This window comes from Notamacropus eugenii, chromosome 1, assembly GCF_028372415.1.
Source record: "Notamacropus eugenii isolate mMacEug1 chromosome 1, mMacEug1.pri_v2, whole genome shotgun sequence".
Taxonomy (NCBI): Eukaryota; Metazoa; Chordata; class Mammalia; order Diprotodontia; family Macropodidae; genus Notamacropus; species Notamacropus eugenii.
Genome location: NC_092872.1, coordinates 178720080 through 178732541, shown reverse-complemented (window position 1 = coordinate 178732541; position 12462 = coordinate 178720080). Strand labels below are relative to the sequence as shown.

At 45.5% G+C, this 12462-nt stretch overlaps 1 protein-coding gene across 10 annotated transcripts in view; it reads right to left on the bottom strand.

The window, feature by feature from the left end:
- The window catches only part of PAX2 (paired box 2), a 114973-nt gene that overhangs the window by 50702 nt on the left and 51809 nt on the right, over nt 1–12462 (bottom strand). For all 10 annotated transcript variants that reach the window (XM_072620144.1, XM_072620153.1, XM_072620179.1 and 7 more), the window contains 2 exons: nt 10399–10484; nt 9300–9419 (listed from right to left, as the gene is read on the bottom strand). In XM_072620144.1, the coding sequence (XP_072476245.1) occupies nt 9300–9419; nt 10399–10484 (206 nt within the window). The remainder of the gene's footprint in view (nt 1–9299; nt 9420–10398; nt 10485–12462) is intronic.

Genomic DNA, 12462 nt, shown 5'->3' with positions numbered 1-12462 from the left:
GCAGACAGACAGAAAAATCCCATAAGATAGACTGAGATCCAGAAAGATCAAACTCTACTTGAAAGGGCTGAATGGTGCTTGAATTTGGGAAAGGAAAAGGGGGGATAGGGAATCCCATTATTGGTTTCCACAATACTGTCCCATGAGGCTACACCTGGAGGGAGTCTCTAGAAGAGCCTATGGGTAAAGCAAAATGCTTGGTACATAGTAGATGCTTAATAAATGCTCATTCATTCATTCTCAGAACACACTCCATGATAAGTCTTCAGCAAATCCATACCCCTATATCCAGGACAAAGTCCTCTCCTCATATCTTATTTCCCCTACTAAACTCCTATGTGCTTTGACAAGATCCTGTCTCATTGGCCAGGACCCTGGTTGACCTGGTCACTGCAGCTGGTCTTTCCAGGGCTCACAAATTAAGGTACCAGCTTGTGTCTAGGCCTCCTCACAAGTAATATATTTTGACCAGTCCCTTCAGCACTCTGGCCCCTGGTCCTGTATCTTCCCTTAACAACTACTGCCACTATTGTAACATCTTCTTGCCCTAATCTAATCCTCTCTTTTCCTCTACTAGACAGATTGAGATTTAAACAAGGATATTTATTTATAGGGACAAGAGAAAATTAGTAGATAATGCAGAGGATACAAGAAGTGATCATGCAAAAAAAATAGCTGGTCAGTGAACAACTGGTGCTTCTAATAATTCCATGGTAAATTACAAGCTAGATACTTCAAGCCTCATCTGAGATTCAGGCTTAGCTAGCTGCTTGGCTTTATGCCTTCTAACTTGAAGCTAGAGTTATCAGTCTTGGATTTCTCCTCTCTTCATCTCTGACCATTCCTTCTTCCTGGTAGCCTCCATCTTAGACTTGACTCTGCCCAGCTTCTTCCAGGGTTCATTCTATTAGCAAGTGAAAAAATTCATGCCCCTTTCGCTGCCAATCAGCAAGAGTCATAGGCACCTATCTGGTCTCCGATGCTCTGCCTACACATTCTCACATCATCTTTAACTGTATCAGTAACTATGCCACTGACCCCTCCCTCAGCTATGGAGTTTTCCTGAACCAGGTATACAATTGTACAAGTTATTTTAAATTTAGTCCAACAAAACCTATCCCCAAATTCATAAGAACATCTCCTTTCTTCATAGTCTCACAGTTCAGAATATTTCCAGATACACATACCACTCAGAGAAATGCTACTCTACCCTGCCAAGACATGATATTTCTGCAGACTTCTTCATCCAAAGATTCAAACACACACATATTCTCTCTCTTTCTGTCTGTTTGTCTCTCTCAAAATTATATATGGACTTCTGGACATAGACACACATTTCCTGAGTAAATACAGAGCTCATCCTGTGTGAGCTATCATGTATATGAAGGGAGGCAGGGAGAGACAGAGACATCTTAATTCCAAATCACTTATTAAGGGCCTACTATGTACAAAGTACCATGCTAAGTTCTGAGGGAACAAAGATAAAATGAAGCACAGTGCTTGCCCTCACAGAGTTTATAATCTAATATGGAGAATAAAACATGGATGTAAATAACCTGATGCATACACCGGAGAGATGGGAACATTGAGCATATTGAGGACAGACTCATCACTTCCAGCTGGAGGAGGCCAGGAAAGGCTTGGTGGAGGAGACAGCAGCAGACTCATGTTAATGCTAAGGAAAGGTTTTAAAGACAGTGATGGGTATTTGGGGAGTGGGAAGTGGGGGGCTAGGGGTGGGGGGGTGAGGGAAGGAAGTCCATCCTAAGCATGTGGAGTAACTTGAACAAAAATTAGAGAGGAGAGGGCAGGATGTGAATGGGATGGGGACAGGACAATGAAGAATCCATTTTGACTGGAACATAAAGTATGTTAAGGGAAATAACGTGAGATACCAAGAAGGGAAATGTAGGTTGGAGTCAGATCATGGAGGACTCTGACTGTCAGGTAAGGAGCAGTTTGGTGGCACAATGGATAGAGCACAATGAATAGGCCTAGAGTCAGAAAGACCTGGCTTTGGAGTCTTTCTTGGAATGTTTATTAACTGTGTGACCTTAAGCAAGTCACTTAAACACTCTGTACCTCAGTTTCCCCATTCTAAAGTAGGGGTCATAATAGTACCTACCTCCCAAGGTTGTTATGAGGATCAAATGAGTTAAAATGTGTAAAGCACGATATAAAACATACTTTTCCTGTTTTTTGTCTGTATCTTATTTGTAGGCTATAAGTTGCTGCTGAAGATTTCTGAGTGGATGAGTGATAGTAGGAGTAGGTGCATTAAGAAAATTATTTAGGAAAGAGAACAAAGGGACGGATTGGAGAGGGGAGAGATTGCAACAAGAAGACTATATAATAGAGGGGAAAGAAAGGGAATAAACATTTACATAGTGCCTCCTGTGTGCCCAGCACTGTGCTAATATAATAATTACAATAAATTTACTATAGACAATTACGATAGTTAAAATAATAAAAAAAAAATATGAGATGACGAGACTTTGAGCTAGGATGGTTACTATGGGAGAGGAATAGAGGAAAAGTAAAGGAGTTGTAACTCATTAGAAATGTAGGGAAGGAAATAAGCATTTACTAAGCACTTGCCATGCACTAAGAACTGAGCAAAGCACTTTATGAATATTCTGTACAGCATAAATTGACAAATAAATGTATAGTCAGGTAAGAGATGACTTGGAGATTTTGAGCCTAAGTAAATAGGAGTCTAATGGTTCCTCAGCAGAAGTGGGGAAGTCAGGAGAGGAAGGCTTTGGGAAGGAAGCTAATCGGTCTGGTCTATACTTGTTAAGTTGGGGATGCTAGTAGAGCATCCATCAGGCAGTCAGAAGTAGGGGGCTGGAACTTGGAGGAGAGGCTGCAGCTCGAAATAGAAATTTGGGAGTCATACACATGCTGTAGATATGTTAATTAGCTCCACAGAAGTGGATTATAACAGTAAAGAGAAGATTGTAAAGAGAGGAAAAGGAGGGCTGAGGATAGATTTTGTGGGACACCTAAGTTTAAAAAATAAATGAAGTGAAGGAGTCAGGAAAGGACACAGAGCAGAAAGGTTCAGAAAGATGGAGGAGAACACAAGATGCCGTGTCACTGAAGTCAAAGGAACAGTGTGGCAAGAAGCAGAAGGTATGGGAGTGAATGCCTGTAACCTCTGCTACTAGGGTGGGAGTCTGGGGCTGGTGGAACACTCGAGCTAAAGAGTTCTAAGCTGAGGTAGGGCCAAAGCCCATGGCTTTCTACACCAAGTTAGGCACCAATATAGTAAGCCCCAGGGGCTCCATTTGCTATCAGGCTGCCAAGAGAGGGGCAAACTCACATGGGTCAGAAATAGAGCAAGTTAAAGCTTTTCAGCTCATTGGTAGAGGGATCAGCTCTCCAAATGGCCACTGAACTTCCAGGCTGTGAGATGGGGAGACCCACTCTCAGAGAGAGGATGAGACAGACAGACAGAGACAAACGTAGAGAGACAGAGGCAGGGAGAGCTAAAGAGGGACAGAGTAACGGACAGATAAACAGAGAGAAGATAAACACTGCCAAGAGGTCAGAGATGATGAGGACTGAAAAAAGTCCTTTGGCTTTGTTGATAAGCGAGAGGTCATAAATGACTCAGTAGAGTGGTGGAAATGGAAGCCAGACTGCCAGGAGCTGAGGAGTGAGGGGAGTCGCAAATATGGACTACTCTTTCCAGAAATTAAAAGGTAAAGGGGAGAGATAGAGAGATAGCTTGAGAGAGGTGTCAGGGTCCAGGGTCAGGGTCATTCATAGAATAAAGGAATGAATGTATTTGAGTGTACTTGTAGGTCAAGGAGAAGGAATCATAAGAGGGGTGAAGATTTAAGATACATAATACAAGGAATGACTGATGAGTCAAAGTTAAAGAAACATAGGAACATAGATTCAGAGCCAGAAGGGACATTGGGAAGATCATTTTAGTCCAAACCCTCCATTTTATAGATGAGGAAACTAAAGCCCATTGAGGGGAAGTGATTTGCTTAAGCTCACCTAGATAATAAGTAGCAGAGTTGGGTTTTGCATACAGGTCATTTGGCTTCAAACTCTCCTATCTTTCTACTACACCACCTTCTAGCAATTCTGCACAAGATAGGAGGGGGATGAGATCAAGGGTACAGGGTAAGGGTTCACATCTAAAACTCCACTGAGACTGGAAGGGGCAGGGAGGAAGACAGGAGGGGCATGAAGAAAAATTTACAAATATGGAATAGAGAAGTTTAAGTCAGTTGGTTGTCTCAGCAAAGTATTTTGTCTACTTGTGTGGGATCATAGATGTTAAATAGAAGGGAAGGAGTAGGCCATCTTGTTCAATCCCCTCATTTTAGGTGTAACCTGGCTCAGATGAGATAACTGGGGCTCAGAGAGGTTAAATTACTTGCCACACAGGAAGTAAGCAGTCAGAGACAGGATAGGAAATCTAGTCGTCTAACTCTGGGACCAGGGGCTTTACATTATCCCACCACCTATCTTTATTTACACCAAAAAATGTTTATAGTATATCAAGACACACAACCATGGCTCGGTCAAACATTTATTAGCAGATACAGATGGACAAGGGCCAAACTTCCCGTGTCCAGGCCTTTACCACCCTCGTCCTGACTGTAGCAGCCTGCTCCAACAAAGGCCCTGGACGCAGAAGGGCTGTGTGAGTTATGTTCAAGGAAGTTCCTGTCTAATATGACTTCACTTTCCCTCTTTTCAATGGTTCTGCCCATTATGCCTTTGAAATTCATGGCCTCTCCTCACAAGCCTTCTCCCAGATACATTCATAACTGCCTGCCAATAAAAAAGCCTGCACAGGCCTCCAGCCACTTTCAGGAACTACTAGGCTCTAGAGACAGGGAGTGAGGCTGGTCCAGGACTACTGGACCTTATGGATACCCCTAGCTCTGCTCTGCAGCCCTCAGCTGGGGACCTTTTCCTTCTCCCCCTGCCTCCAACCACAGGCTCTGAGACAGAAGCCTCAGGTGTTACTCCTGTCCATATCCTAATCTCCCTGCTTGCTTTAAGTCAAATCAGCACAACGCCCACAGGGATGTCTCTGTGGAAAGCTTGCTGAGAAAATAAACAACTTTTTCAGGCTGCGGCTTCATCCAAATCAGAAGGGAGATATTAAAGAAACGAATAGGAAGCTACCATTTCCAGCCACACAAACCACCAAGCATAACTGTATTTGTTGGACACCACAATTCACTAGGTGTCTAATTAATTCAATGCAAACTTCTGGCCTCTGGCAACCTCACACTTGGAAGGATAGCACACATATACATGAACAATTCATTCTTCCTCCCCTCCCTAGGCAACAGACATGTGACCTCATTAGGATCTTCTAGCAGATCTACTAGATCTACTCTGTGGCTCACTTTCTCTTTCTCAAGCTGCAACCAGCAACATTTAATGTACAGCAGTGTTCCGAAACCCAGATGGAAGTTACCAGATAAAGATGTAAGAGGAGGATTGGCCAATGTGGGCCCACTCCCCCGTCACAATGATAAAACACACATTCTTGTATCTCTACTGCTATTATAAAAACACATTTTCTGTCTGGTGCCACCGAAAGCCCCAGGAAGCCCCCCACCCATCCAACCGAGCCAGTATTAAATGGATGCTTAAAAATGAATGTTTCAGAAGCAGTAAATCAGGTACACTGCCTTCTCAGAGTCACGGATGGACACACAGACACCCTCCAACTGACCCATTGCTTTACCACCACCCCAGGCTTGCACTGGGCCACACCATCACGTCATTACCCTTTAGGAGTGAATTTTCCCCAACACTCTCCTGGATGGCTGTCACATTTCCCAAACCTCAACCTGGGCAACCTCCCCTACCCCACCCCACTGAAGGCCTGGTCAAGAGGCTTCTGACTCATGCTGTAACACCACTTTTCTCCCCAGAGCCCAAGCCAATAGGTCCTATACTAATCACCCCACAGCTATGATTGCTACAGATTCTAATAACACTGCCCATATTATGAGTGCCAATGCCAATAATGCTCTGGGTATTATCACTGTGAACACCCATAACTCCTGCTGAGATTGTCTCCAATAACGCCAGCACATACTGTAGCGATCGTCCTCACTAATGCCCACCCCTGTGACATTGTTAGAGCTGAAGAATGGGCCGCACTGTGCAGAGAACCAGGGCTGGAAGGGAAAATCAACCTCCTTTTAGCCAAGAGTTAGCTCCTTGAGGCCTGCCCCCAGGGGTTGGTGCTCCTGATCTCAATAATTTCCTGTCAGCCTAACAGGTCTGCCCAGGGTGGCCCCTCATGGAAAATGCCAATCATAGCCAATGCCAAATGGAGACCAAGGTGGTCAAAGCAGCCCTATTCTCCTAGTGGGCTCCTAGGAAAGGAATGTGATCCCCCTCACCCCCATATTTCTGCCGGGGTCTGGTTCGCTTCTTGCCTCTGTCCTCCATCCCATCAGACCTAGTAGATGAAGCACTCACATACACCTGGGCATCTGAGTAGCCCACTCCCTTAGTCCCTTTGTACAGTCTGACTACAGGCTGCTTTGCTACCTTTGCTGGCTGGAGAGCTGGGTTACATCATCTTGACATATAATTATCTGCACTCTTCTTGATCATCTGTGTTGCTATCTAACATGAGCTAGAACTGGTTCCATGTCGTAGGCCCTGAATAAGGACTGGGAGAGAGAACTGCCTCCACTTTCTCCTCTCCAACCCTACTGGAATACTCCAGTGCTACTGAGCTCAGGGGAAATCCTGCAGAGTTGACTGGGTTGGGGGATACGCAGCCTCCCCCATGGAAACTCTGTCCTCCACACAGGAAGGGAAACTATCTTACCATGTTCACTTCTTTTTGTTTTAAATCACAGAACCCTTTGGCGGTCTGGGAAGCCTATGAACTTCTCAAGGTAATATTTGTTGCCTACTTTCATAATTAAAGGAAACATCAAACTTCAGTTAGAGGTTATTGAAAATAAAAAAGTAATTTTTTTCCATCCAAATTCACAGACTCCGCTGAAATCTATCCACCTAGTAGGTGTCCCTGTTCTAAAGTAAGGGAAATCTGATGGGGGGGGCGGAGAGAGAGAGAGCCCAGCTAAGCTTCTGACCTCCCTTCCCACTCATCAGGTCAGTCTCTATGGGTACCTTAGTTACAAGGATATTAAAAACCATAGAAAATAAACATGGTCAATTCTCCAGGAAGAAAAGTAGTCTGCTCTAGCCAGGCCTAGCTATGGTAACTATACTCTCCTACCTTTCCCGTACCCTGCTGCAAATTGATTCAGTCTACCAGGGCCTGAAGAGCAGAGAAAAGACCCACTCAAAATTCATCCCAGCAGTATAATGAGTAAGAAGGGAAAAGAAAATGGTTCCATGGCTTGCCCCCGTCTTCTTCTATACCTCCATACCCTCACACCTCCCCCTCCCCCAAAAAAACCCCCCAGATCTCAACATAGGGAAGGTGGGTAGTGGAGAGAAGAGATGCTTTCCTGGATTCCTGGAATTGAAGGGGATGGGGGGGACAAGGTAGGCTAAAGATAAAATATTTTTGAGGATTTGAAACAGACTTCAAAATCCCTCAGTTCATCTAATGTACCAGGAATTAGAAGGAAATGAGAATCCTCCAGGCTGGGTGGAGGCCATGGATACACACTCCTTTTCTTCTCTGATAAGATCCCTCCCTCCTCATAACTCAGCCCAGGTTAGATTTGGGGGTGGGAACCTTTTTCTCACCACCTCTAACCCTAATGCAGCACTGCGGCTGCCGCCAAAACAACCAAAATGAAATTTAGTGAGTGGTGTAGCCCGTGGCAGCCAAATGGGCTTGGATATTTCAGAAGAAGGCAAAATAGAGCCAGACAAGCTGTTTCCCTGTGAAACGAGGCCATTAGGGCTCCTGGAAGGAGTCCAGCACCAGGTCATCACTATCTTGCCAGGCCTGGGGCTCTCACATACTGTCCCCTCAGCCTGGGGTCCTCAAACACACTGTCCCCTCAGCATGAGGTCAGGAGGCCTCCCTCCTACTATCCTTTCAGACTGGGGGACCCCTCAGCCTGGGGCCTTTATACACAGTGTTCCTCACTGTTATATACAAAGTGCCCTCATATACTTTGAACCCTTAGCTTGAAGCCTGGGGCCCTTAGTATGCATACATACTGTTCCCTTAGAGTAGGGCCTGGGGCCCTTGCACAGACTGTCCCTTTAGCCTGGGGCTATCATACATACTGTGCTCATACACACAGTGTGCCTCACACACACTGTCTCCTCAGTTTGGGGTCTGGAATCCTGGAACATATTGTCCCATCAGCCTAGGGCCCTCGCCTACTGCCTTCATATCCTGAGGCCCTCAAATATATTATCCCCTAGATTGGAATCTGGGGGCTCTTACACACTGACCCCTCAACCTGGAATCCTTTCATAGAACCCTCTCAGCTTGAGGATTTCACATAGATTGCCCCCTCAGATTTGAGACACTTACATACACTGTCCCCTCAATCTGAAACCCAGAGCTCTTATACACATAGCCTCTTGACCTGGAGGCTTCAGATCCAATGGGGAATGTGGAGTCCCAGAACTTAGGGTCTCTGCTAAGACTGGGCCTCTAAGCCTACTGTCCAAGTAGACCCAGACAACCCAACTGTCCTCAAAGAATCCACAGTTTTCTAGTCTTTAAAGTATAAGTAGTTTTGCCAAAGGGAGGAAAGGGAACAGTTCTTGGAAAGAACTGAAATTTTTTTCCAACCTTCTTTCTTCCCTCCTTCTTATTCCCTGCTACCTTGACTTTGGGTTGGAATAATTCAAGCAAAAGGAGGAAGTAATCCTTTCATATGGGGGTAAGAAAGATACCCACTGCCATTGTTTAATAAAATAAAAATAATAAAAATTGTTTAAATGGTTTTCAGGTGTCACAGAGAAAGAACACTAGAAACTTGTTCTGGATGACATTTCCCCCCATCTTGACAGTCTGGGATCAAGTAAAAGGAATAGGACAAGCTTTTTACTAACTCTTTGGTTTTATGTGCCTTCTGCCCTCTAAACCTTCTTAAAGCAAGTGGTTCCTGCTCCACCCAGAATCAAATGGGGAGAGGGTGAGCCCCAACGGTAGGTGAGCAGATGGTGGAGCTGACGGCAGAGCCTGTACCCTACCTCTGTCTGGGGAGGCAGCAGGGCAGTGGGGGGACCAGGCTTCACTTCTAAAACTGATCTCACCAAAGAGCAGCTGCAAGGCCAGGCCAGAAACCGGAGCCCTGTGCCCAGGGACAAAGCACGCAAAGAGGAGGCCAAGCCTTTATCCTCTTCCCTACCTTCATCACGTTTCCTCTTCTCACCATTGGAGCGAGGAATCCCCAGGATCCCATTGATGGAGTACGAGCCCACAGGATCATTAGAGGCGCTGGAGACAGGAGGGGAGGCCGTGCTGGGAACTAGATAAGGCAAAGTGGAAAGGTTGTCAGAAGAGCTGTGCCCCAAGTCAGGGTAGGAGCCCACGAGCTCTTCCTCTTTCTGGTACTCAATATGAACCACCCGCATGGCTACATTTCAACCCCATTTAATTCTCCCTCACCTCCACTGTTACCTCTGTGGTAACAATGTTCTGAAACCAGACCTTCCTTATATCACAGAGACAAGACATTCCCTGGGATATTTCAGGGATCGCAGGAGGGGTCCAAGGCATGTCAAAATGAATTCAACTAAGAATAGAAAGCTTAGCAAAGTCCATTCCACAAACATCTCTACCTACAGCCTGGTTCCATTTCCTAGGCCAGATGAAATCACCTTGGAGCAGGCATCATTTTCCTTAGTTCTTACCCTTGAAGACTGAACTCCACACCATGGACTTCAGATAGACAGAAAACAAGAGGGAGAGGGAGAAATCCAAAATACACAGAGAGAAAATGAGAAAGATAGAGACCTAGGAAGAGGAAGGGTTAGACAGTAAGTATGAGAGAGACATAAGAATGGAGAAAGGCAAGAAGGAGGAAAGAAGGGGAAAAAAACTCCAAGGAGGCACAGATCCAGAGGAGGAAAGAAAAAGGGGAGTAAATAAGGCAGGAAGAAGGAACAAAAGGGGAAAGGATAAGTGAGGGTGAGACACACAGCAAAGGGACAGTATTAGATGGGGAAAAAAACAACGGAAGGAAAGAGAAAGAGAAGCAAAGCGATGAGAAAGGAGGAGGGAGAGAAAAGGGTTAGGAAGAGGATGGTCTCATAGCTTTCCAAAGGGGAAATCCTAAGCTCCCTGGTGCCCTCTGAGAAAAGCAGGGAGTTAGAGCATGTCTGTTCTGTTTGTCTCTGTGCTGCTGGAGTGCCCCTCACAGGGACATCTCTCATTTGCATTGCCTTGGGATTCTCCCAGGACCTATGATCTATGTCTCTGACCCCTGCGTCTCCTTATCTTCTTACCTATGGTATGGCCAGGAGCTGTCACTCCTGTCCCCGTCCCATCTGGGGTTGGGTGAAAAGGCTGCTGAACTTTGGTCCGGATAATCCTGTAACAAACAGTGGGTCAAGTCAGAAACTTGGTTGATCTCAGCCCAGCCCAGCCCAGCCACTGGCTTTGATTTTTTTTCTGTTTGTTCTCCCTGGTGCCTTAGTTTCCCCTCATCCATCTGCTCCCAGTTGCCCAAACCTGACTGCTGTAAGGAGCAAGTTTTTTCTCCCATTGGCTCTGCCAATCCAATCTAGTGAAGCTCAGTGAGGAAGCAATCTGCATTCTGTCCTACCCCTGGGCATCATCCAAATTGCAGCTTCATTTCAGCAGCAAGGATAGAAAAAGCAGACCAGGCAAAGGCCCTATACAGCACAGCATGGCACAGTAGCCAGCATTCCCATTCTTGGAGGTTGGGGAAGGGAGACCTGCACTCTCTACGGTAAAATCCCATTCTCTCCCTCTACCCCACCCCCAGATTTTGAACCAAACAAGGGACATAGGAATTGGGGGGGAGGGAGCCAGAGACAACAAGCAGGCTTCTTGCCCATGAAAGTGCTCTGGTGGATAGAGGAGGCAGAGGGAAAGGCACCCTAGCCAGAAAGGGAGATGCCAGGATGTTTCCAGGAGACCAGAAAGGGTTGCTTAGTGGAAAGTAAGGAGGGGGCAAAAGATGGTTCACAGGTGTGAACCCCCCTCTTGGCCCTTTGTCCCAGTGTGAAGCCTTCACTGGAGGAGGTTGTTCTAGTCTTGCTCCTTCCTCCTGCCTCAGACAGGCCAGGGCCCAGCTCAGATCCATGAGAGATCAGTCTCTACCTGGAGAAAAGTTTTTCCCCAGATAGCCATTTGTATTAATTTGCTCAGCTTGAATGACCTCCCTGGGCCTATTTGTTCATCAGTAAAGCAAACAATATCCAAATTAGATCTCGACATCCCTTCTAATCTTAAATTCCATGGTCCCATGAATTCAGTTCAGTTTAATTCAGTCAACATATACTGAGTGCCTACTACATACAAAGCTTTGGTTGGAGCTCTGTGAATTGACCCAGAGTAAAGGGAACCAGAAAGAAGTCTCAGGTTTGAGGGATGATTCAGTTTTCCAGGATGTCCCACCAGCAGCCTAAAAGAGCCATCTAAGGACCAACGCTTAAGGGCGGGTCCTTCAAAACAGTTGACAAATCAGATGTCCTGGGAAAAAAACCTTTTTTAATGAAACTTCTACTTCTTCCTAGGACATTTTCAGGTGAATTCATCTTAACTAACTCAATAAACCAGGGCTATCAGTTGAATTAAAATTAGTATTATCATGAATGCATGCTCAACAAACAGTATACCTACTATGTGCAAGACCCTGGAAATTAATATTAATTGAACACCTGAGATCTGTAGAGCACTGTGATAGGTAATAGGGAGAAACAAGTATGAGAGATCCCTTCAAGGGATTCATGATCTACTTTGGGAAGTAGGATAAAAAGATAATCCAAAGTGCAAAACAATTTATGATAAGGCCAAATGAATGAAATGGAGGAGAAGAGCTATAGGAGTTTATGGAAGAGGGAGAGCCCTGCAGGTTGATACGTCTGAGAAATGTCTGAAAAAGGAGGAGGTAAGAACTAAGCTGGGTCTTATAGGACTTAGATAAGAGGTTATGTGGGCATGGTGGCAAAATGCACTGAAGGTCAAGCATAGTGGCATACACCTGTATCCTTTGCTATGATGGGAGTCTAAGACTAGAGCATCCGCGGACTTCAGGAGTCTGGAGCTGCAGTAGGCCTAAGGCCCAGTGGGATGTCTGTGCTCTGTCTGGCACTAATAAGTGAAGCCCCCAAAATGGAGAAGAAAGAAAGGAAAGAAGGAAGGAAGGAAGGGAAGGAGGGAAGAAGGGAAGAAAGGAGGAAGAGAGGGAGGGAAGAAGGAAGGAAGAGAAACAAAGAAGGAAAGGAAGGAAGGAAGGGAGAGAAAGAAGAAAGGAGGAAGGCATAAAGAAAAAGAAAAAAGAAAATTTTACTGATTTGGGAATTAGGAGTCTTGGGTTCTAG